General features: G+C 44.7%; 1 protein-coding gene and 1 long non-coding RNA gene across 3 annotated transcripts in view; both read left to right on the plus strand.

Annotated features, from left to right (window-relative positions):
* LOC144587100 (uncharacterized) overlaps window positions 1-10038 on the plus strand; it is a 17513-nt gene extending 7475 nt beyond the window's left edge. The window contains exon 2 of the long non-coding RNA XR_013542274.1: window positions 7170-10038. This is a non-coding gene — a long non-coding RNA (uncharacterized LOC144587100). The remainder of the gene's footprint in view (window positions 1-7169) is intronic.
* Window positions 10039-12295: 2257 nt separating this feature from the next.
* Window positions 12296-23680, plus strand: part of KCND1 (potassium voltage-gated channel subfamily D member 1) — a 72550-nt gene continuing 61165 nt past the window's right edge. Inside the window, exons 1-2 of one of the 2 annotated variants that reach the window (XM_072991354.2) lie at window positions 12296-13232; window positions 14320-16152. In XM_072991354.2, the coding sequence (XP_072847455.1) occupies window positions 15038-16152 (1115 nt within the window). In that variant the 5' untranslated portion in view covers window positions 12296-13232; window positions 14320-15037. The remainder of the gene's footprint in view (window positions 13233-14319; window positions 16153-23680) is intronic. The other variant, XM_072991355.2, reaches the window with a different exon arrangement.

The raw sequence follows: 23680 nt of genomic DNA on the forward strand, positions 1-23680 counted from the left end.
ACTGGCAAGACACTGGGCCTTGGCAGCTGTTTGTGGTGGTGACCAGCTGATGCCTTTGGAAAGTCCAAAAGTGGCAGTGATTCAGAACTTGCCCCAGACATTTTGCTACCTGAAACAATGAACACAAGGGTACTCTGTCTCATTCTCTAAGCAAAAGCTGTCTGGAATGGCAGTTTAGTCTTTTTTTATATACAGTACACTGAGAATGGGACAGCTTTCTCCCAAACACCTGAAGATGGCAAGCTTTGGAAACCTCCGTGTTCCAAAATCTTGCTGCCACCTCCCACAATCTGTTGTCCGTGGCAATTGACCTATTCTGTCTTACCGCAGGGTAAGCCCCGGTATAGTTGATGATCCAATGTCCACTTTTTACCTGATTCTGAACATGATCTTTCCTGCTTAGCTACTGTAACCAACGGTGTACTAAAATCATGGGTTGTATGTTTGAAACCCAGGCGTTTCTGAATAGCAGGGATTATGAAGTCATCTGCTGTTCCTCTCCATTTGCCCTCTTATGTCTGAATTTAGCTGCAAATCTTATATGAGCTGGGAAAGAAAATAAATATTCTTAGGAATTGTCTTAGGAAACAATCTCTGATGTAATGCCAAACATTTGAGGGTGGTTTGCTCATGAATGGGCAGTTAAGAGTCATTCATTTTACAGAGCACCTGTTCCTCATTTGTTGATACGGTCCATTTCAGCAACCTGTATTTTGGCTGGCCTGGTTGGGAGAGGGTCTGAATATGGCAACTGTCATGCTGAATATCTGCACTTCCAAATTTATCCCTGCACTGCTCATAATGACTAATATAACAACTCCTGGGAGAATGGCTCTCCTCCTTCAGAAGTTTCTTTTTATCTTTTTCCCAAATTGCCTAAAGCATCATCAGCACATGCAGCAAAATAGAATTCTGGGATGGCACTGTGGACTGTACCTCATCAGCCTGCAGAAGAAATCTCACATTTTTTTAATTGTCCTGTATGTTTTAAAAAAAAAATTCCACCCAAGTTAAAATATCGAAAATGAAACTTACTACTTATATTCTCATAGTTGGGGAGACGACCCCTGATGTACATTTGTTTCTTTTACATGCAAGTAGTTTTCTGCAGGGAAGACAGGCCTGACCAAAGACATTCTGTTGCCTGAGGCAAAACACAAGATTGTAGTGCAGCCAAAACTGTGCTCATGACCTGGGGTTCAATCCCAGGTAGCTGGCTCAAGGTTGACTCAGCCTTCTGTCCTTCTGAGGTTGTAAAAGGAGAGCTGGGAGGGGGGGCAATGTGTAACCTGCATAATTAATTTGTAAACCACCCAAAGAGTGCTTGAGGTGCTATGGGGTGGTATATAAGCAGCACACTTTTTCTTTCTTTTTTCTTTGTTTCTTTTTGCTTTGAACACTGGTCCTGTTTTTGCAAATGCCTAATGATAGGACCAGTGTTCACTAGTTGTGGATGTCCAGAACACATTTCATATATATGTGAAAATGTGTTCTGAACAACCCACCACTAGTCATCCAGTCTGCTAAGCTATGGGCCATCCATTTCATCTTCTGGTAGCAAATGGCCTTAATTCACAATATACTTGTTGTAATCTAGCACATTCACTGGGAAGAAGCTGGCTTTTTAGCAACACTTCTCTTATTCATGCCAAACTGCCTCTTTGATACCAATCAAAGTGTCTGCACTCATCGTTTTTTTCCCCCAAGGTTCCCTGGATCTGGATATATTTGGATTTAACATTTCTTCAAGGAATGACACTATCCATATAGGGTGGCTACTTTCCATAGCTCTGCCAGTGTCTCCTAAGAACCTCTGTGTGTGTGCACACACGCGCGCGCGCACACACACACACACACACACACACACACACAGAGACTGTTGCTATTGGTTGGACGCCAGGTGAGGAATTGGGAAGGAAGGAAGGCTCTTGGCCAATGTAATGAACAGCTCTTAGCCAGAGCCAGTATTGATCGCTGCTAAGTGCTGGTTGTTCCCTCATTGCTGATTCAGAGGTTGATTCATGCTGAAGTGTCCAACTCTGAGGAGGTGAAGGAAGGAGACTTCTGACAGAGAGGGAATGCTGCAGGTGGAGGTGATGTAGCTTGCTTTACCTGGGCTTTGTGGGGAGTTCCCCAGCTTAAGTGGAAGCTAATGAATCAAAGCTTTCAGCAGAGAAAGCTGAGCTAGTGTTAAAAAGGGAAGACAGTAAACAAACGAAGTAGAGTTTGTGGAGTTAATATAAGAAGACAGGTTTTTATCTGTATCTGTCCATTACCTAAAGCAGGAACAGAGAAAGTGTGGCCTTCCAGCCATTGCTGAGCTGTGTACAGCTCACATCAGCCCTAGCTGGTATAGCCAGTGATGTGTAATCCAGCATATACCTGAAATGCTATACTTTGCTCATTCTGATTTAAAGCCTAGGAGGGAAATCACTGGTGCTCCAGATGTTTTAGTCCACAACTTCCACAACTCATTACCACTGCCGATGCTGTATGGGACTGGTGGGAACTCTAGGCCAAAAGCATCTGAAGGGCTTAAAGGCCTGTAACTCATCTATAAGTAAAAGGCTACAGGAAGAATAATTTTCTGGCCAGTTCCTGTTTCACCATCCTCAGGTAATGGATTTCCATGGTTAATCCATAGATTGAGTCAGCATTCAGTATCCTTTCACGTATTAGCACCATTTGTTTTTGTTTGTCTTCATGCTGCATGATAGAATTTGTAGTCCAAAAGCAGCAAGAAGAGCCTGTGTTTAATACCACACAGTACAATGTGATTGTCAGTGTCGAAGACTACATCCTTGTCAAATCATTATTTTAAAAGTTTTTTAAATCAAGATAATTATTATGATGTTATAGAGCAGAGAATTTATCTGATACATACATGCTACATTCAAATCTATAAAAACAAAGAGTATGGTCAAATACAATGTTGAACTTTATATGCCAAAAATATGACAAAATATTCATTTCTCAATAATTTCTTATCAGACATTGATTCTCTCTTGCTTTTATAAAACTACTCTAGTTTTCCATAAATGGCAACATCCAAAATCTTTAAAAGAAGGCAAAACAAAGCAAAAACAAAAAGAATACCAAAATGAAACTGTCAGTCAGATAATGGAAGGACAATACTCCACTTTCCACCATGATTGATGCAAAAGAGATTTTGGCTTCAATCAGCAAATTCATAATAATTTGTAAATCATATATTTTTACACAGTCTTTAAACAGCACAATATCACCTGTAATATATCATTTACTATGTTACAGTATACACCATTATAATGATGCAAAATCAAAGACCCGTATGATTTATTTGTACATTGGGGAGAAATGTGCATATAATTGGTCTGAAAAACTTTGTAATTGTTCTTGTTTTGTGTTTCTGGGGTTGCCACCTATGTATTTTAATAGTGGTTCTTTTCACAAGAATTATCAAATTTTCCCAGAGTCAGTTTCTCTGGTGGGAAAGTTTCCCCTGCTTGGTTCCTGTATGTTGAGTTGCTGGATAAAGACTCTTGCAGATAGTAAATCTGGCATATCTGGTTGTTTTAATGTGGGAGGTTTAGCATGGAAGGCTACGTTACTGCAAAACAGATGGCTTAGCACAAAAATACATTACCTGTATTGAACAACTCTCATGGTTTGTAGTATGGTTTGTGATTTAGATGTTTAGGTCTTTGTTTAATAGGTAGTTCAAGTAATCCACATTTTTTTTCTGGCTAAGTAGATTGGTAACAAGAGAGTCTAGTTATTGCTCCACATAGCAAGGAGGGAGATTTCAGCCCACTGTGCTTTGATCAAATGCATGACATGTTTAAATTAAGCAAGTGAAGTCTTTCTACCTCATTTTATTGGTTGTTCCTTTATGTTATGTTTAGATCTTGCTTTTCCTCCAGGGAGCTCAAGGCATTGTCCTACTCCTCATTTTCCCCTCTTAACAAGAATCCTGTAAGGTAGGTCAGGCTGATGAAAAGCAACTGGCCTAAGGTCACCCAGTGAGTTTTGGGGTTCAATGTGGAATAGGGCCTTGACTTCCTAAGTCCCAATTCCAATACTTTAATCACTAAATTTAGTAAACTAGAATATTTCAGTCACAATAAAAGTATTGATTGCTTTAGCTGATCATTCAATAAAACTTAAATGGTGAAAGAACTGAAGGAAGGGGAAAAGCACATTGGCTAAGGGGTCTTGGATGCCAGTGTGGGTGTACCACAACTGCATTGTTTACAGCTGCTGTATGCAAAATGAATATAGCCATGGGGATGTCAGGTCTCCAGTAGGAGAGGAACAAGAAGATATGGCCATATGCATTCATCTGTGTTGTTAATCTTGCCTCCACTGCAGAGTAACCCCTTTATCTGAATGGTGGGGTATATTATTTCAAGGTTCTCAGGCAGTGGTTGCCAACATTGATTCCTCAGATGTTCTTGGACTAAAACTCCTAGAAGGATTCACCACTAGCTGTGCTGGCCAGGATTTCTGGGAGTTGTAGTCCAGGGAAAAGGTTGGGAACCACAGTCCCCTCGCTTCTCAAACAATGGCTCACTAACATGCTACGTATCTCTGGCCAACAATCTCTTCTCTCTCATGCCCCTCCTAAAATGGCACAACTCTGTACATGCTGTCCCTACCCCTTTTCAAAATATAGACCTGTATAGACTGCTAAGGTTTATTTATAATCTGATTCCTGATGAAGATTTTCAGAAAAGCTGGAAATGGGTTCAGTGACCAGACACCTATCAGATAGTAATTAATTTGGTCTTAATTGAATTAGGTGGAAATGTTCCAGATTTACTTGTTAATTGGCAGGAACCTAAGTAACCCAGGGGCATTTTAAGACTGTGTATTAAAATTATTCTTAACAATTCTGGGCAATACAGTAGTTGTTCATATGCTATAAAATGTGACTGTTCTAATTGTGTATCTTACTTAAAAACTTAATTCTGTTGTTCCCTGGTGTTTCCTTGAGGGAATACATTCTTATTGGCACCATCTAGCAAGTGGTCATGTTGGTAGGGGGATTATAGGATCCAAAAAAGTAACTTTTCCAAGCTCTGGCTCTGATACACATAAAACAGCATTTTAGTTAACTACTTTTCAGGCAACTGCTGCTCTTGTGCCTCAGCAGAAACATGATGATCTGCAGACCTCAATATGGTGACGTTTATTTTCATGGTTTGAAATGCTTTCACGTGCAGATTTCTGCAGCTAAAGGCATATATAATAAACATGCTCACAGCCTGTTTTTTTTCTAGTCCATTGCCAAACCAGGAGTGGAAACTGCAGCAGTAGAGGCCTTGAGCTGGCACTTTGAAAAACAAAACAAAACAAAAAATATATGATATATCGTAAATAGTTGTGTAATAGGTAGAAATCTTCAGGCATTGGTCCCCCCCCCAAAAAAAAATTTAACTGTCCCTGTTAACTTCTGGCTGCTGTGCAGGTCTTTAAAGGTACAAAAAAATCTGTCCAGAATTTCTATAAATCCTCTAGTAGAAAGGAGCATAGGAAGCTGGGATATGACCTAACCATTGGTTCCTCTAATGTTAACTCTGAATGGCGATGGGTCTCCAGGTTTCAGGTTCGAACCCTTCCCATCACCTGCCACCTGCTCCTTTTAGACAGAGCTGTGGGGCATCAACTTGGGACCTGTATTTGCAAAACACATTGTTTTTGACATGGGTTTGTCAGGGAACTCCACCCATTCCTCTTGCATTCCAGACCTTGGAGCATGCTCTCAGATCAGCCTTCCCTAACCTGGTCCTGGCATTGTTGCAACCAGACTGGACACCCAGAATGGCTACAAGTGAGGGAATAGTATTCCAGCACATGGGAAGATTTAAGGAGGCTGCCTTGCACCAACAGCTTTGGCATAAGTTACTAGTTGGCAGTTCCTGTACCATTTTATAGAGAAGCATTTCCTGTAAATGTTCCTCTGTTGTTGCTTTTAAAGGCTTCCTGCATTGACCATGTACAATTGACACATTGAAAGTGAGGAAAGAGACAGAAGGAGAAGAATTTGCTTCCTTACTTGCTTTCTTTTTACAGGCACACATCAAGACAATCAAGTGCCGAAGCACAGCCATTTCCTTCAGAACAACCTGTAATTTCTCATCATCCATACCATCAAAGGCTTTGCTATAGTCTATAAAGCATACATTGATCTTCTTCTGAAATCCTCTAGTGTGATCCAGTTGCCAGCAGATATTCTCAATATGATTTCAAGTGCCTTTTCCTTTTTGGAATCTAGCTTAAATCAGGCACTTCTCACTCCATATAATGTAAAAACCTTTGTTGCAACACCTTGAACATCACTTTACTTTCATGAGAAATTAGAATGAGGGTCCCATAGTTACTGCACTCTGTAGCATCTCTTGGGGATTAGAATGCATATTAAACATGTGTGTCTTGTTTTCTATACAGTATTTATTGCCACATTCTTCTTAGGATTTTGACATATTCAGTCTTTGTGGCTTGAAATAGTTATATCAGTACTCCATTTACACCTTGTGATTTATTTCTTCCCAGTGCCTTCAGAGCAGCTTTCTAGTCGCTTTCTAGAACTGCAGAGTTTTCATCATAGATTTCCTCTTCAAAGGAGCCTGTCATCCTTCTATCTCTTCTGTATAGGTCTTCAGTATATTGTTTCCATCTTCTCTTTACTTGATTTTGATAGTGTGCTTCCATGTTGGTGTTTCAGAATTCCTAATCTAAGCTTACATTTCCCTTTGATTTATTGGATCTTCTGGAAGAGCTCTCATGTTTTCCATGTTTTTGTTGTTCTCTATATCTTTCCTTTGACTATTGTAATTGTTCACTTTATCTCTTGTCTCTACAGTTAGTGAAAAGCTGCATTCAGGGGTCCTGTCCTATTTCTGTCATATTTTCCTTTGGCTTGTCACCTGTCCTCTACAATTCTAAGTGTTTCTTCTGTCACCCGTCTAGGTTTTTCTGTTCTTTTATGACAGGAATTGGCTTTTTGCATTCTTCCCTAATGATATCTTTGGTTTCAATTCACAATTTTTCTGGTTCACAATCAATTAAGTTTAGTAATGTAAATATGTTCCTTACGTTGACTTTAAATGCATCAGGAATATTTCTTATAGGCAAAGGTTCCAGACAAGGGTGCATTTTATCCCCTTACCTGTTCAATCTATATGCAGAACGTGCCATATGGAAAGCCAGACTAGATTCAGATGACGGAGGAGTGAAAATTGTAGAAGAAACATCAATGGTTTAAGATGTCACCGTCTCACTGGCAGAAAGCAGCAATGACTTTAATGTAAGTGAAAGAAGAAGGTGCCAAAGCAGGCCTGCAGTTGAACTTTAGGAAGAAGAGGAGAATAATGGCTACAAAAGAACTACACAACTTTCATGCTGACAATGAAGAAATTCAAATTGATAAAGATTTTGTATAACTTGGTTCAATCATCAATCCAAAAGGTCAGTGCAACCAAAAAATCAGGAGGAGACTGAGGCTCAGGAGGGCAAGAAGGAATCAGAAAAGATAACCCACACTCTTGTATACCCAATTACTTTGTATGGGTCAGAAAACTGGACAGGAAAAAAAATGACAGTAAAAAAAATGGATTTATTTGAGATAAGGCGCCGGAGGAGAGCTTTGCGGAAACCCTGTATTGCCGGAAAAACAAAAAAGTGGGTCCTAGATCAAATCAAGCCTCTAGAAGCGAAAATGTTGAAACTGAGGCTGTCTTGCTTTGGAGACATCACGAGAAGGCAAGATTCACTAGCAAAGACAAGGTTGAAGGCAGCTGGAAAAGAGGAGGACCAAATAAGACATGAATTAACTCCCTAAATGAAGCCATGGCCTTGAGTTTACAAAAGAGCTGAACAGGCCTGTTGAGGACAGGACAGGACATTTTGAATCTCTCTCATTCAAAGGGTCGCCACCAATTGGAGGCAACAAATCACTCTCTGGATTCCCATTTGGGAATCACTTATCTAGTCTAATGAGGAGTTCTGAAAACATCAAAACTGGCATATTTTATGAATATATATTTGATCCTATTAAAGATGTTGCCACTCGTGGATTTTGTTTTGCTTCTATGGATCAGCAGCCCCCACCCATGCATTTCTTACGAAGTTGCAGTGGTGTTAAATCTCTACAGGAGTTTCAACATGAAATTTTTTTAAAAAAAGACATACAATATGTTGTGACATCTTAAAGACTCTTATGTATTTTGATTACTTTGATATACAACCCTGTTTTGATAAATCAGTAAACAGCAGCTTTAGAAAGAGTTGGGTGAACAGGTTGTTTGTTTCCAGGATACAGTACAGTATTGCGATGATTACATTACGGCGGCAGAGGGCCTTGCATGAACAGCCCAAGCAAAGGTTTTTCCCTCTCATTCCCATCACCAGCCTTGCTTCCCAGTGTTATGGAGAATAAAAGCTACTTATGGGTGGATATTTCCATAACACCAGCTTCTGGCAGGAGTGACTAGTAGGACCAGGTCAACTCTTGGCACATGATATGCTTGGGACGCCTCCAAGTGGCTAGGGGAAAAAATGTGCTATTGTGGCTGCAGAGTTGCGTCTGCTACATGAGAATAGGCCATCAGTGGGTCCTCTTGAAGGCGGGGAATGAATACATCAGTGGTTCTTAACCTTTGTTACTCGGATGCTTTTGAACTGCAACTCCCAGAAACCCCAGTCAGGACAGCTGGTGGTGAAGGCTTCTGGGAGTTGCAGTCCAAAACTCCTGAGTAACCCAAGGTTAAGAACCAGTGGAATACATGAATGAATGAATGGTGTGCATTCCAAGCCACCTCTGCCTTGCTTAAAGGGATAAGGCCAAGCCCATTATCCTGAGGTTGAGCCTCTTAAGCAGACCTGGCAGAGGGAAGAACATCGAGGTTTGCAGTTCCTACTTTTGACACAATCCAGCATTCCTGAGATCTCTATGAAAACCTTCATAGAACCGAGAACCACATGGCTTGCAGCCTCTGCATTGCTGTTTCTTTCCCACCCCATTCAAATGACAGTTCTTCCCTATTGTTGCCTGAGTCATCCCCCTCGGGGAAGGACTCCAAGTTGCAGAACTGCGGCCACAGCCGGCTCCTGCCACTGCTTGCTTTCAAGGCCAGTTTGTACCATCCTCAAAATCAAGAGAGACAGCTTTTCGCTGCCGGGCTCTACCACTTTAAATGGTAGGTGGGGGGTGCAATAAAGTGTGTGATTGTGCACTCCCCAGGGGATGGGTGCCTTGCTCAAAGAACACATAATGGTGGAACCACCTGTGTGCACCAAGGTGTCCCTTCATTGCTCTACTGGAGGGATATTTAAATTTGTAGGCCCCATTCTGGTATGATGGAATGGTTGGGTCCAAGAAAAGAGTTACCACGTGATTCTGCTACTTGTGATTGGTAAGGGAGAGAGACCTGAGGAAGGTCCCTAAAACTGTATGTGGAACCATCCCATTATCATGAACTGAAGACATTCTAATAGCTATTTGGGAAATGTATTCCACACCTATGGCCAGTTTCTATGGTTCTTTTTGATGTGTCCACCTGTTTCATTGTGCAAAGGCATAGGAATCTTTTTACTCCATTAAATTCCTCGTCACAAATGCTGTATCTGCTGAAGTGTTACATGTCAGGTTGAGGCACATGCACTGCCATTTGACCATACCTAGCATGGGTTAGCTAACTACAACATGTGCCTTCTTTTCTCTCTGTCCTTTGACACCTTAACTGCCAAAACACAGAGCAGAGGGTTGTGATACCCCAGACCCTGCAATGGCTCCAGTATTGTCAACCCTAACCCTTCACAGTCAACAATGATGAGAGTTGTAGTCCAGCAACATTTCCAATGTGCCCTGTTTATATTCTACCCCAAAAGTCCTGAGTGGTTTTAGATAATCCACTTTATCCCCAGCTTAATACAAGCATAACAGTACTGTACAAGCCTGCCTAACACAGTTGGTGTAAGTCTGGATTTATGGGGTAAAAGTATGTTGAATAATTTGATCACCTAACAGTTCCAAAATAATAACATTTATCATGCTTTTTAGTGTTGTTGTTACGATTTATTAATGTTCTCTTTTAAGTCTACTACCTGTACATCTGCTGGAACCCTCTCCCCCCCCACCCATAACCCAGCCTCCACTGGCCTTTCCCTTTCCTGCAGCCAACTCACATTTGAACTCTTTACTGAAAGGAACCAAATTCTAAACAAGACATTATCTTCTCCTCCTTGACTGGCATTGGCCAGTCAAGGACCTGAAAGAAAGGACCTGATTAACCCAAGCTAAGGAGATGCAAAAGAGGGATAGTTGTCTGTAGGAAATGCCCCCCCCCACCCTAATATGACTCTTGAATGGTGTTTCTGGGTTTCCTTCCTTTCTTTAAAAGTAGCATGACACTCAATAGTTTTTCTGGTGCACCTTACATGACATAGTTGTGTAATGACAGGAGAAGAATTTTTCCTGCTAATATTTTACTTTATTTTGTATGCTTTCCAACCATTTGTTTGTTTGTTTAGTCGTTTAGTCGTGCCCGACTCTTTGTGACCCCATGGACCAGAGCATGCCAGGCCAACCTGTCTTCTACTGCCTCCCGGAGCTGGGCCAAATTCATGTTGGTGGCTTTGATGACACTGTCCAACCATCTCATCCTCTGTCGTCCCCTTCTCCACTTGCCCTCACACTTTCCCAACATCAGGGTCTTTCCCAGAGAGTCTTCTCTTCTCATGAGATGGCCAAAGTACTGGAGCCTCAGCTTCAGGATCTGTCCTTCCAGTGAGCACTCAGGGTTGATTTCCTTCAAAATGGATAGGTTTGTTCTCCTTGCAGTCCAGGGGACTCTCAAGAGTCTCCTCCAGCACCACAGTTCAAAAGCATAAATTCTTCGGCAGTCAGCTATCTTTATGGTCCAGTTCTCACTTCCGTACATCACTACAGGAAAAACCATAGCTTTGACTATGCAGACTTTTGTTGGCAAGGTGATATCTCTGCTTTCTTTAAGATGCTGTCGAGGTTTGTCATCGCTTTCCTCCCAAGAAGAAGGCGTCTTTTAATTTCATGGCTGCTGTCACCATCTGCAGTTATCATGGAGCCCAAGAAAGTAAAATCTGTCACTACATCCATATCTTCCCCTTCTATTTGCCAGGATTTCCAACCATAACAAACTCAAAAACTCCCCTAACGGGAAAAAGTTGGCAATTCTAGTACTTGCTGGCTTAAGGGTGATGTGGAAATTCTAATTATTGTTTTTTTTCCATTGGTGACTACAGAAAACAAGGGAGCACTAATTATAACTTTAAGTCTTGTGGAGCAGTAGCCTTTTCGCTCCCCCCACGTTATTCTGTAATTCATGTAGTATATTGATGGTGATATACTATTGACTGATTATATTTCCAAGTAGCTATTTCTGTCATGAAGCACTCAGGCAAACATGCATCAATTAAAACACAGAACCAATAAAACAGCATAGTTTAATATCATAAAAACATCACCATGACTATAAAATAGAACCAACCATTGTTATTCGGGTTATAATAATTCTGGGCCAGTTTATACATTCAGTGCGATGAGGGAGTAATCATAGTAATGATTGTGAATCACAATCATAGTAATGATTGTGAATTGAACTGGCAGATAAGGAGTTGAGCGTTTGAATTCTCTCATGTGAAAAAATAGTGAAAACTTCTTCCTGAGGAAAATAAAACACTGGTATGTGAGGATGAGGGGTGGGAAATTCGGATTCGTTTCATTTATCCTGCCATCGTATTTTCCCCCCCTGTGATCAGGAAAGGGGTATGGGATGATGGTGAGGGTCAGAAAAAACAGAAAACACCCCGCCCCACCCAGCCTCCGAGGAGCGCTACAGTCCGGCCACAGCGTCACCGCGCGGTTTCCGCGGAATCTCCGCGAAGTGAACGGACCGTGTGGATCAGGATCGGGGACTGGGCTCTGCAGAGAAGAGAGCTGGGGATCGATCGGGACGCTGTGCGGCAGGTCGCAGTACCCAAAGTCTCCAGAGAGGGCGCGGCGACCGGGAAGCTCCGAAAGAGGTTCTGGGCGGAAGGATGCGGAGCAGGAGGGGCGGGAGGCGGTGGGGCGAAGCATGGCACCAGGCGGCGGGGTGGTGATGGCAGGAAGTGGCCGTGGTTCATTTAGCCCGTTGTATAGTGATAATTCCCTCCCCCTCCCATAGCTCCGCGATCCTCCTCTCTTCAACCCCCCCCCCACGCCTTAATCCTGAGTGGCACCAAATTTGAAATTCCTACTGAGGCTCATAATTGTAAAGTAGCGTTGAGTGGCACCATGCCCTTTCTGCTCCCTAGCTGTGGAACAGGCCCCGTGAGCCCAGCTTTTTTCTTGCCCTCCCAACTGGCCTTCTTTTCCCCGCGGGTTGATAGGGACACCATGCCCACCATGGTCCCCGTTCCCTCTGCGTTCAGCTTTTTCTGCACTTTAGCCGTCTGGATCGGTCTCTTTGCCATCTCCCGACCATCCTGTTAAGCTCCGTCCCTTCCTCTCTCTCTCCCCCCCATCTTTTCCTGCAGATCTTTCCTGATTTATCCACCTCCTATTTTCTCTTCCCTTGTGCTTTCTTCTGTCCAGCTCTCTCTGTCTCTCCCCGTCCCTGATGGGATCCGTCTCTCTCTCTCTTTTTCTAACCCCCCCCACCAGTTTTTCCCGCCCATCCTTCTCTTCATCTGTTGAACCCTCGTCTTGTTTCCCCCCCCTCTCCGGCAGTCTCTGTCCGATGCCTTCTGTCTCTTCACCCGTCCATCCCTGCCCTGTCCTGTCCTGCTCTAGCCTTCCGCCTGTCTGGTCCACGCTCCGGGCCAGCAAGCCAGCGCCTCCCCTACCTCCCCTCCTGCTGCTCCCCGGCCGGCCCGTGCGCTGCCTGGGCTGCGCGCCTCCGCCGCCTGCGCTGCAGCCACTCGCTGCTGCCAGCCGCTCGCTCTGCCCCCTCCCTGCCGAATGCAGCCTCACACGCGCACACACATCCACACACACGCACACGCGCGCACACGCACACACACACACAGGGCGCCGCGAGGGAGGGTGGCAGCGCGGCAGTCAGACGGGCGAGCCGGAGGGAGCGATGAGGATCAGCGCCAACGGGAGCCTTCGCGCCCTCGCCTGGGGACCAGCAGCGCGCCCCCTCCCACCGGGACACCCACCGCCCTGCACCCGGGTTCGTGGCCGCTCTGCCGCTGCCTGCTTTCCGGACACATCTAGCATCCCGCGGGTAAGAACATCGTGAGGAGCCCTTCCCACAGCCCAGATCGCCCCAATGGATTTCGCTTCTTCACGTCCCTTCCTCGGAACACACCCCTTGGCCCCAGGGGTTTGCCAAGTCGGTCCCGGGGGGCACCTCCTTTCCTAAATGTGTCTGTCCCTTCTTCCCTCCGCAAATTCGCCCTTCCCCTCTCTCCAACTTCCCTCTTTTTCCCCATGCCTTCTACCCCACCTTCCCTTTTGCCTTCTGCTACAGATTTGCTCAGTCTACCCATTCTTCATTCCCCCCCTTCCCGGGTTTGGGTTCGGTTCTTCTCTCTTGCTTCCACATTGTTTACCCAGTGAGAAATAGACCGTATTTATTTTCCTGCTGTTGCGCGGCCCCTCTACCAGGGAATTTAGGAGACAAAGGTTTAATGAGAAAGTTGTGTTTTTTTTAAAACCGGAGGTGCTTCTTGACAAGTGTTCTCTGTTCTCCTCAAAGCCCACCCCCCCCGTTCTTTGGGGCTGGCCGCTTACCCAAGTGGAGAACAACCTTCTCACACCTTGAACACCTGCCACACAACAGGCATCTTCTTTGCTTTGCCAAACTCCTCCCTGACAAACCGTCTCAGTTCCATACCTGGGACACAATTAGCGATCAAGGTGCCGTCCTTTAAATGCCCCTTCTGCTGCTTCCAGCTTGAAGCCAGCACTCCATCCTCCAGCCACCAGTTCGTTAGAAGTCAACTGAAGCGGGGGAATTATTGTTGCAGGAATTGATTGCAAATCACCTTGTTCTTTTAGATCTGAGTCCATTCATAGGATTCTAGGACCCCATGGCCCTAATAAGCTTCTAAATCTCTGTTTCCTTCCAGAAATGGAGAGAGGAATTTTTTTTGTTTCCCAGGTGGTGTCTCCCCTCCAACTCTCATGAGTACTTGGAACATGATTCTCATCCAACGTTTCTGGTTTTATGCTTTAGAAACTTGGCTAGTTTATAATTTGGGAACTGCCGCATTCACTACAAAAATGCAAGCTAGACACACACTGTGGTTTCTCACTCGCAGTCTTGCTTGTTTCTTTCTCTCCCTCCCCCAACACCACCATTCCCACAGCAGCATTTGATCTGCTCCTCTAAAACAGACCATATCAACTGAACCCTCTTTCTTCCTCTACCATTGCACCCTTCCATCTATTTTCAGTCCTATTGGGAAGAAAAAGCCAAGAGAAGGAAGACAAACAGCAGAGGAATACAGCAATACGTTGCAGATTTCTGGACAAGTTTCCACGCTTGTTCATGTTGCATAGAGCTGCTGGGACTAATTCATCTGGCACTCTAGAAACCATGAAGACCATCACTCTCACGGACATTACCTTCCTTTGACCTCGGCCACATACTCCTAAAGTTTAACATCATATTGATAGATAGCGACTTCAATACCAAGCTGGTTGTCTGGTTGAGAGATCTCTAGGTACACTTCAACTTGTTAATATCCCATGAAAGCAGCTTGGATATTACAGTGTGCAAGGAAATGAAAAAAAACTTCTTTCTTAGTGGAATAACGCTAGAGTATATACGTGGATGTTGATATCTGGAGAAGAGCAAGACTGGAATTAAATCAGACTCGGACTCAACAGCCATGTCTCTATTGGGGCCCTCTGATCCTCTAGTTCTAGGACACAACTAAGCAAAGGGGTAAGTCTTTCAGTCCTCCTTCCTTCGACAACCACATTTCAGTGAAAGTCTTTGCTAGGACAATCCTTGGAGCACAGTTGGGTTTCGATGGTGAACCATCTCTGTAAACATTCTCTTCAAAGCTAACTCCATACAAGATGGCTGCAGGAGTGGCGGCATGGTTGCCCTTTGCCCGGGCAGCTGCCGTGGGCTGGCTCCCACTGGCCAAGAAGCCAATGCCTAAGCCTCCCATTGACAAGAAGCGCCGCACTGATGAGATCCTGGTGGTCAACGTCAGTGGGAGACGTTTCCAGACTTGGAAGAATACCTTGGACCGTTATCCAGATACCCTGTTAGGCAGCTCGGAGAAGGAATTCTTCTATGATGAAGACAGCACAGAATACTTCTTTGACCGCGACCCAGAGATGTTCCGTCATATCCTCAACTTCTACCGCACTGGCCGACTCCATTACCCGCGACATGAGTGCATACAGGCCTTTGATGAAGAGCTGTCGTTCTATGGCATCATCCCAGAATTGATTGGCGACTGCTGCTTGGAGGAATACCGGGATCGCAAAAAAGAGAATGCGGAACGCCTTGCTGAGGATGAAGAAGCCGAGATTGCCACTGACACTGCCTTGCCACCGGACAGCACGTTTCGCCAACGGCTCTGGAGAGCGTTTGAAAACCCCCACACCAGCACCATGGCCTTGGTCTTCTATTATGTGACTGGGTTCTTCATTGCCGTGTCAGTCATTGCCAACGTGGTGGAGACCATCCCATGCCGGCCACCTCCTGGGAAAAAGAAACAACTGTCCTGTGGAGAACGTTTCCCCAAAGCTTTCTTCTGCATGGACACGGCCTGTGTCCTCATCTTCACTTTTGAGTATCTCATGCGGCTTTTTGCCGCCCCAAGTCGATTCAAGTTCATGAAGAGTGTGATGAGCATCATTGATGTAGTGGCCATCATGCCCTACTACATTGGGCTGGTGATGCCAGAGAACGAAAATGTCAGTGGGGCCTTTGTGACTCTGAGGGTCTTCCGGGTTTTCCGCATCTTCAAATTTTCACGCCACTCACAAGGACTCAGGATCCTAGGCTACACCCTCAAGAGCTGTGCCTCAGAGTTGGGCTTCCTCCTCTTCTCCCTCACCATGGCCATCATCATCTTTGCCACTGTTATGTTCTATGCTGAGAAGGGAACAAAGGAGACCAACTTCACCAGTATCCCTGCTGCCTTCTGGTACACGATTGTCACCATGACCACACTTGGGTGAGTTGTGCACATCCACAGTGTGCTCCCATGGAGGGTGATCCTGTGTGCTATTCTCTACCACTAGAGTTTCTTTTGTCCTTTTCCCTCGAGATGTTTCCTCCAACCATATTTCTTCATGAGGATTAATACCCAGATTTTCTATACTAGTTTGCTATTTCACCTACTGACCACCTGGTTTCTTCATACTGAAAGTACTCTGGAGCAGGTTGGTTCCATATAAAGGGTAGTGGCATTGAAGGGTTTTCCCTTATCGCTTTTAGGTGTCTTCAGGAGATGTAGAACCAATTGGTTCTACATCCCCTGAAGTTTTGGACTTCTACTTCCAGAAGTCCCAGCCAGTATAGCCAGTGGTAAGGGATAACGGGAAATATGTTTCACAAAACATCTGGAGATCCAAAAGTTCCCCACCCCTGCACTATGCATTTCATGAGACAATGGCATCTTATTTTGTTCCCAAGATAGAAATTATACCCACACGACTAGCAGATCAGTAAGCCCTGAGATGATACAGGCGTCTTTTCTGGGTAAGTGAGACAATGTTCAGTGGGATGGGGATACCTCTTCCTGTTTGACTTTAAAGGCAAGTCAGCTGAAAACTGGCCCAGCTTCCATTTTCGCCAAGACACCAATTTCTTTAAAACGTGCCCCTTCCCATGCAGATGGTGTTACCCTGGAGGGATGAGAACATTGCAAAAAGTGTTGTGAGCATTGGGACAAGGGAGAATTGGGGTGAGGCCTCTTGTTGTCAAATGAAGAGTAACCACAATCAGAGGATGGGCAATAAGAAAGGAAAAGTTCAGGGTCTAGGAAAGGTGTGAGAATTTAATGGAGCATTTTCTCAGGAAAGAGGGGGAGATGGCTTTTTGTATACATTGTGAATGAGAGGTTTGTGACATTTCTCCCCAACACCTACTGCTCAAATCTCCTTCCTGCAAGGTGTTCTTGTTCATGCTTAGACTGCAAGCTTTTTCTGTGCTATTCTGTGACCACAAATGTTCCTTGCTCAGTTTTCACCCTGGAATTTTGAATGTAGGCATATCGGTTTTAGGGTTGTATGTTGCCGAAAATCAAACATTGATTTTGTGCGGGTGTGTTTGCACAGGTATACATGCATGTATCTAAGTCTCAAATTACTATTGGAATTTTGGCATTTCAGAATGTTGGCCATTCCATTTTTTGGTCCAAATGAAGACCATATGAAGAAGAGTAGAAAATCTGAGATATAACAGTCCTGCAAGAGTCCAATATAACATTTCAGTTCTAGTTTCTTTCAGGACTTTGGTGCGGCTGCAGTCCACCTTGCTATCACTGAGATTACTATGTGTGAGAGGACTTATGTAGAATCAGTAGAATATGTGGCACCTTAATAGACTGTCAATAGCAAAAGATAAGTTGCAGCCCCAAAAAGTCTACTTCACAACAAAATTGCAGACAATCTGAAGGAGCATCAGGAAAAGCATGGTAAGGCGCAAGGCAAACAAGAGATAACTACATGTAGATAACTACATGCAAACACTGGAAAAAGGCAACAGAAGGTTTGGTGCTTAGGGTTTGGAACCAGTAATTTCTAGGGGCAGGACTGAGAAACCTTTGTGGGTCCATAGGCTAATTTTCTGGCCCAGAAACACACTGAGGGCTGCACAGGCCACCAAAAACAAACAAACAAAAATAAGAGCCCAACAAACAACAAATAAAGCTGGAAAAAAATCTAGAAATCCAGTTCTGGAAAATGGCCGTTATTTGCTATTGAATTGTGTCCTGTCTCCTATTTAGAAAGTGAATTGCAGCTCCTGGAGGCTGGTAGGAACTGGGACCCACCTTTTTAGTGTGGTGGAGGGAAAAGTGGGGCTGGCGATGCAAAAACAGCCTGATTATTGACAAAGGATTTTTGAGTTGCCCACATATTAATGAATGATCATTAGTGGTGTCTGTCTCTACAAGTAGATTCCCAGCTGAAGCTGGATGTTATTGGGAAGTGACAGGGTGCTGCAGAAATGTAAGTAGAATCAAAGCTGCTGAGGTAAAAATCCATCAGCTTCCATCTGAGAATGGTTATGGAAGTGTGCTGAGGCTGTGAATGGCATTAATGTTTACTTACTTCCATCCTCACCTCTCCTTTGAGGACCTTCAAGGGTGGCAAGGAGAGTAGGGCAGTTAAAGTTATTTCATCATTAAAGGTAAAGGTGAAGGTTCCCCTTGACATTTAGTCCAGTCATGTTCGACTCTAGGGCTCGGTGCTCATCCCCGTTTCCAACCCATAGAGCCAGCATTTTGTCTGAAGACAGTTTCTGTGGTCACGTGGCCAGCATGACGAGACATGGAACACCATTACCTTTCCACCGATATGGTACCTATTTATCTACTCACTTTTTTACATGCTTTTGAACTGCTAGGTTGGCAGGAGCTGGGACAAGTGACAGGAGCTCACTCCATCGTGTGGATTTGATCTGCAGCCCTAAAAATTACATTTAAGCTGAGGAAGTACTGCTGGCCCATGGTGTAGTAAGCAGTGATTCAAACTCGGAGAACAAGTCTCTCACCATTACACAACATACTGGCTTTAGAAGGGGCACAACACCCCTTCTAAGGAGACCGTGAGGAAAAGGTTAAGGTCTTGGTTAAGAGAGGAAGCAAGTTATAACTCCTCCTTATAATGAAACTTATTATACCCTGTTCTGTGTCACGGGGGGGCGGGGGGGAATGAACTAGATTCTGGAAAGTTAGACAAAGACATGTATAGTCTCCATTTATCTACCACACTGGTTCTTAACCTTGGGTTACTCAGGGGTTTTGGACTGCAACTCCCAGAAGCTTTCACCACCAACTGTGCTGGCTGGGGTTTCTGGGAGTTGCAGTTCAAAAACATCCGAGTAACAAAGGTTAAGAACCACTGACCTGCCCCAACCTGGTAAGTGCTGCTGCCCAATAAACCAACATGCTTTCCTGTGCCATTAGAATGCCCGCCTCACTTTGCCATCCATGATCGGACAGCATGACCTCTGAGCTCCAAGACTCCTGTCTCATGGTCTGGATGCCTAGCAACTCCATAGACATCATCCCCTTTCCCTATTCCTACTGTTGCACCACCCAGCTCTCCCCTATTAGGGCTCTCTGTTTCAACCTTCTCTCCATGCCTCCAGTACTTCTTGGTTAACCCCAGCTCTTCATGCAGGCATGAATTATTGTGACAACCATTTAGCTGCCAAAGTGGCAGCTGGGCATTGGGTCCAGACGTTGGTACACATGACATGGCTCCAAGAGCAAACGTCTGCATCATATGAATCCCAGTGGTGCCACGTGCAGTTTTTGATATAAGAGGTAACTGAAGAGTCTCAGCATGATGTTACGTGCCCCGGGCTGTTTTCAACCTTGGTTACCCCCATCTCCACAACGTGGTGGGTAGGTACCTGTATCTTAAACATTTGAGGGCTCACAGATATGTGGTCTTTGCTCCACAATCTCAGATTTGCCCTGGGACCTTTTATCTGATCCTGCCTTGTTTCTCTAAATAGAGCAATGCTCTTGGTTTGCTCTTCTCTCCCTATGCTGTATAGCGTCCAGTCTAGCCACGTCTTCTCATTCAGCATAAAGCTAAATGTGTCCCCATCTCTCTGTCACTTCTCCCTCTATAAAATATATCATTTACTTTGAATATTGCAGTAGCGACAAGGTACCCCACCTCTGCTTTACTGTCTGAAGATGGATCACAGAGAACAGAGGAGAAGGAAGCCAAGACCTGATTTAGATCCATTTGGGAAATATTAAAGAAAATCAATGAAACAGGACCCAGAAGTATTGGGATTGGTTTCAAGGTCAGTGCTGCTTAGAGCAGTCATCGGAGAGATACCCTTTATTAATTTCTTTGTTTCTAAGAAGAAAGATAATTGGAGGTGGCCTTAGCATGAGGCAGTTGCCTCAGGTGGCAGATAATAGGGGGCAGCAGTATGGCATTGGAGGAGAGAGCTGTGTGCCACTCAGTCTGCAGTGCACCCACTTGAGCTGATGGGCTGCCTTCAGGTGTGGTGCAGGATGAGGTCCTCTTGGCAGGGTTGGAAAAAAAATCCACTGCCAATCCAGTTAGCCTTTGCACATGAAATGAGTTGAAGGGCATTTTGGTCCTCACCTCAGACAACAAAGTATCTCAGCTGGTCCTGGAAGCAGTTGGTTTTGATATAGGTTTGCATTCTCAGGTATGTATGTGTGGGTGGATTACACTTTTCAGTCATGAAGAAGTAGTTTACAGGTGCTTAGAGAGTTCATATTTAGCATTGCATGTACCAGGAGTGAATCTTGCTGTTCCAAACTGGTGATAAGACTAAGTGCTAGCTCAGAATTAACCTTTGCAAGAAGGAGGGCAAGATCTGGAGCACCAGCTGATCTTGGTTTGTATTTCCTGGTTTGTCTCCAATCAGGGAACAGAGGAACAAAAGATCAATTTCTCAATCACTGGAGAAATCTGGCCTGTGCATGTACTATTTTTTTATCCCACCCATTGTAACTGCGGATCATGCTTGAGGCTGAGAGTGTGGATGACGAATGAGCTGGTGGAGCTGTTGGAGGTGGATTCTGATCATCCACCCCTCCAAGTTCAGAGAAGTAGAGGATAGCCAGTGTACCATGGATCTCTGGGCAAAAGCCACACACGTGGAGAAGGACACTGTGGCAGAGATCATTTCCCCTCCCATAAGCTCTACCATAGTGTTTGTGCCAGATTTAAAATCAAGAGACAGAAGTTGGTGCTTCTGAACTGGGGTAAACATAGTTTTGGGTTTCAAACACACTTTGGAAGTAGAGCAGCTGGGAAAGAGAATCCAAGGTTGCAGCTGAAGGCTGTGGGTTGGGATTGATGGCAGGCCATAAAAGAGCAGAGGGGCAGCAAATAAACAGGTGGTGGCTGGTTAGGACAGGAAAAAGGAATCATCTTTCTTTTTACACGCTGCCCTGTCCAAATTTAATGAGGATCCACTGGTTGCTGTAACATTTCCCCAATGTCAGCAGCTGAGCTAGCAAGAACTCTGTGCTCTCCACACCTCCCCAGCTCCCGACAGGCCTTGGCTGCAAAGTCCAGTCCCTAATAAAGCCAAGCCACAATTCCCAACTCCTTTCCTATTCTCTGCCAGGCTTAAGAGCTGGTCTATTGGACCCAGAAGTCCTGCTCCCTGCCCCATCTCCTTTCCCCCCCCCCTCCTGAAATCCAGCAGTTCCCGTTATAGGAAAGCTTAATTACTTGCCTTGTTCCCATCCGCTCAATTAAGTTTTAATAACTTGCTTGTGCGTACACCAAGGAGGCACCCGCTGTTGGCAAACCCACTCCCATTTCCCAGCACTGATGAGCTGCCCAAGTAAATACACCCTGAAGCGCATTAACAAGCAGCAGGCGGCGAGTGCTGCCTCTGTTGATGTTTCCTTTTCACACAAACAGGCAATCAAGGTGTCCCAGCCAGCCCTTTCCCCTGTGGAACCGGGCCTGAAAACCAGGTGTCCTGGGTGTCCTAGTCTGTAACCATTGCCCTCTCTGCCCAGAATAAAGTCTCTTTTATTCGACATTGCAATTTTCACTGGCTGTTCTCCAACTGCCCTCATGCAGCTCTTCCCCTTTATGCTGGTTGAACATGGGCCGGTATTTAGCAGTAGGGATTTTTTTTTTAAGCTACAGAATATTGACATTGCCTTACTATTGCCAGGTCAACCGCGCTGGTAGTTGCATCTCCAGCCACTTCTCTCCCTCATCCTTGAGGCAGGGGTCTGTCATCTTCCTCCTAGGTTCACCTAGCCCTACAGTATACATCTTCCATTCTGCTTCCCCTCCCCCTTGCAGAAGACTTCATCTAGTGTCTTTCACAGTAAAAATACTTTAGTTGGTTTAGGAGGTGAACCGGTGTCTTAAGAAAGCAGAATATCTGGATTCAGAACTAGTGGCTGATGGTGCCCATTGTGGTTGATAGAGTATGTGACACAGTAACCAAAAGAGAGAGAGGAGCCGGGAGCAAAAATAATGTCAGCCAGCGTACGGTGGTTGGAAGGTGTCTTGTAGTGCAGAGCGGACAAGCTTTAGACTTGAGTACTAAAACCGAATAGAACTTCTACCCACTCCTTTTACTTAAACAGCTACTCCAGGTTATCAAAATGTGTCTGTTTCAGCAGTATAATTTGTGAGAGCATAGAAGAGTAATTTTGTTGGTGTGTGCGTTCTGTGTTGTCAAGCTGGGACCAACTTATAGTGACCCTAATAGGATTTTCAAGGTAAGTGGGATATTTCGGGAGTGAGTTTTACCTGTTCCACTCCCCGAGTCACGTTTCCATGGCTGAATAGGGATATGAAGCCTTTTCTCCAGAGTCCTAGTCCATCACTCTATCCACTACACACCACATTGGGAATCCAGTCTTGTTGGAAGTGATGCCAAAAAAAGGTAGAAATCAGAAATCCTCCTTTAAATCATTGAGTTGGCTGACAGTGGGTCCAGATCTTTCTCATCCCTTTAGCCTTGGACAATGCACTGTCTCATTCTGCCCTTTCTCCACCTGTAAAAGAGGAACGGTGCTGAATTACTGCACAGAATTAGTGTTAACCTTTAATACAATAAATAACACAAAGCACTTATGCGTGCCGCCTGCAGCCAAACCATTGGCTGGTTATTTGAAATCAATTTGGGGCACTTAAATGCTATCTCTAGGCCTTGCTGCCCACTTCATTGGCAGGCCACAGTGTTGCTGCCGTGACATAAGTCACACCTGGCAGAATAACCTCTCTCTTAATGCACTCTTCCCCCTTTGCCTCCATCCAGATCCAGTCCTAGCATTGGGCAGAGTGGGGTCAAGGCAGCAGATGCTCACGGGACCCTGGAGGCAGCTTCCTGGCTGATGTTCCTGAACTTCCCAGATATTTCTCTCTGTTGGAGGATAGAGCTTTGTACACTACATCAGCCATTCCCAGCCTCTTTTTGGCCATGACCATAAACACAATATGAGAGGAATATAGGCTGAATTAGGATTGTATTAGTTGCAAAATAAACCTTATAAGATGGTGTGTTTCCAGTCTGTGCCCCCCCCTTCAAATGTGCCAGCCCCCACGGGGGGGGCATATGACTCCCCATTGAGAATGGCTGCACTACAACAGTCTGTCCTCAACCCCGCCCCCACACAAGGAGTCTAGTGCCCTCGGATGTGTGGGTTACCCATTACCAGTTGTGAAATGAGTCAACTGCCAGTCATCAAATCTTTGCATGGATGGGGGGGGGGAGCATCTTCTTATTTGCCTCAGGCAGCAAAATATCTTAGGGTGGAGCCCACTTCTATCTCAAGTAATTTATTTGGAGATGTGCTTTTCTACCATACCCACTGCCTTCCTGCTTAGTCCGCCCAAACCCTCCTTAACAGTTTACCATTCCTGCGTCCAACAGCATACAGCTGCTTCTTTTGATAAAATGAGATTATAGAAGTTTTCTCTTCTCTTTTTACATTTCTTTTCCCATTTTCCTTTTTCTTCTGCTTTTCCTCCCACCCTTCAGTCCATTGTGTATTTGCC

The sequence above is a fragment of the Pogona vitticeps genome, chromosome 2 (assembly GCF_051106095.1).
Source record: "Pogona vitticeps strain Pit_001003342236 chromosome 2, PviZW2.1, whole genome shotgun sequence".
Classification (NCBI taxonomy): domain Eukaryota; kingdom Metazoa; phylum Chordata; class Lepidosauria; order Squamata; family Agamidae; genus Pogona; species Pogona vitticeps.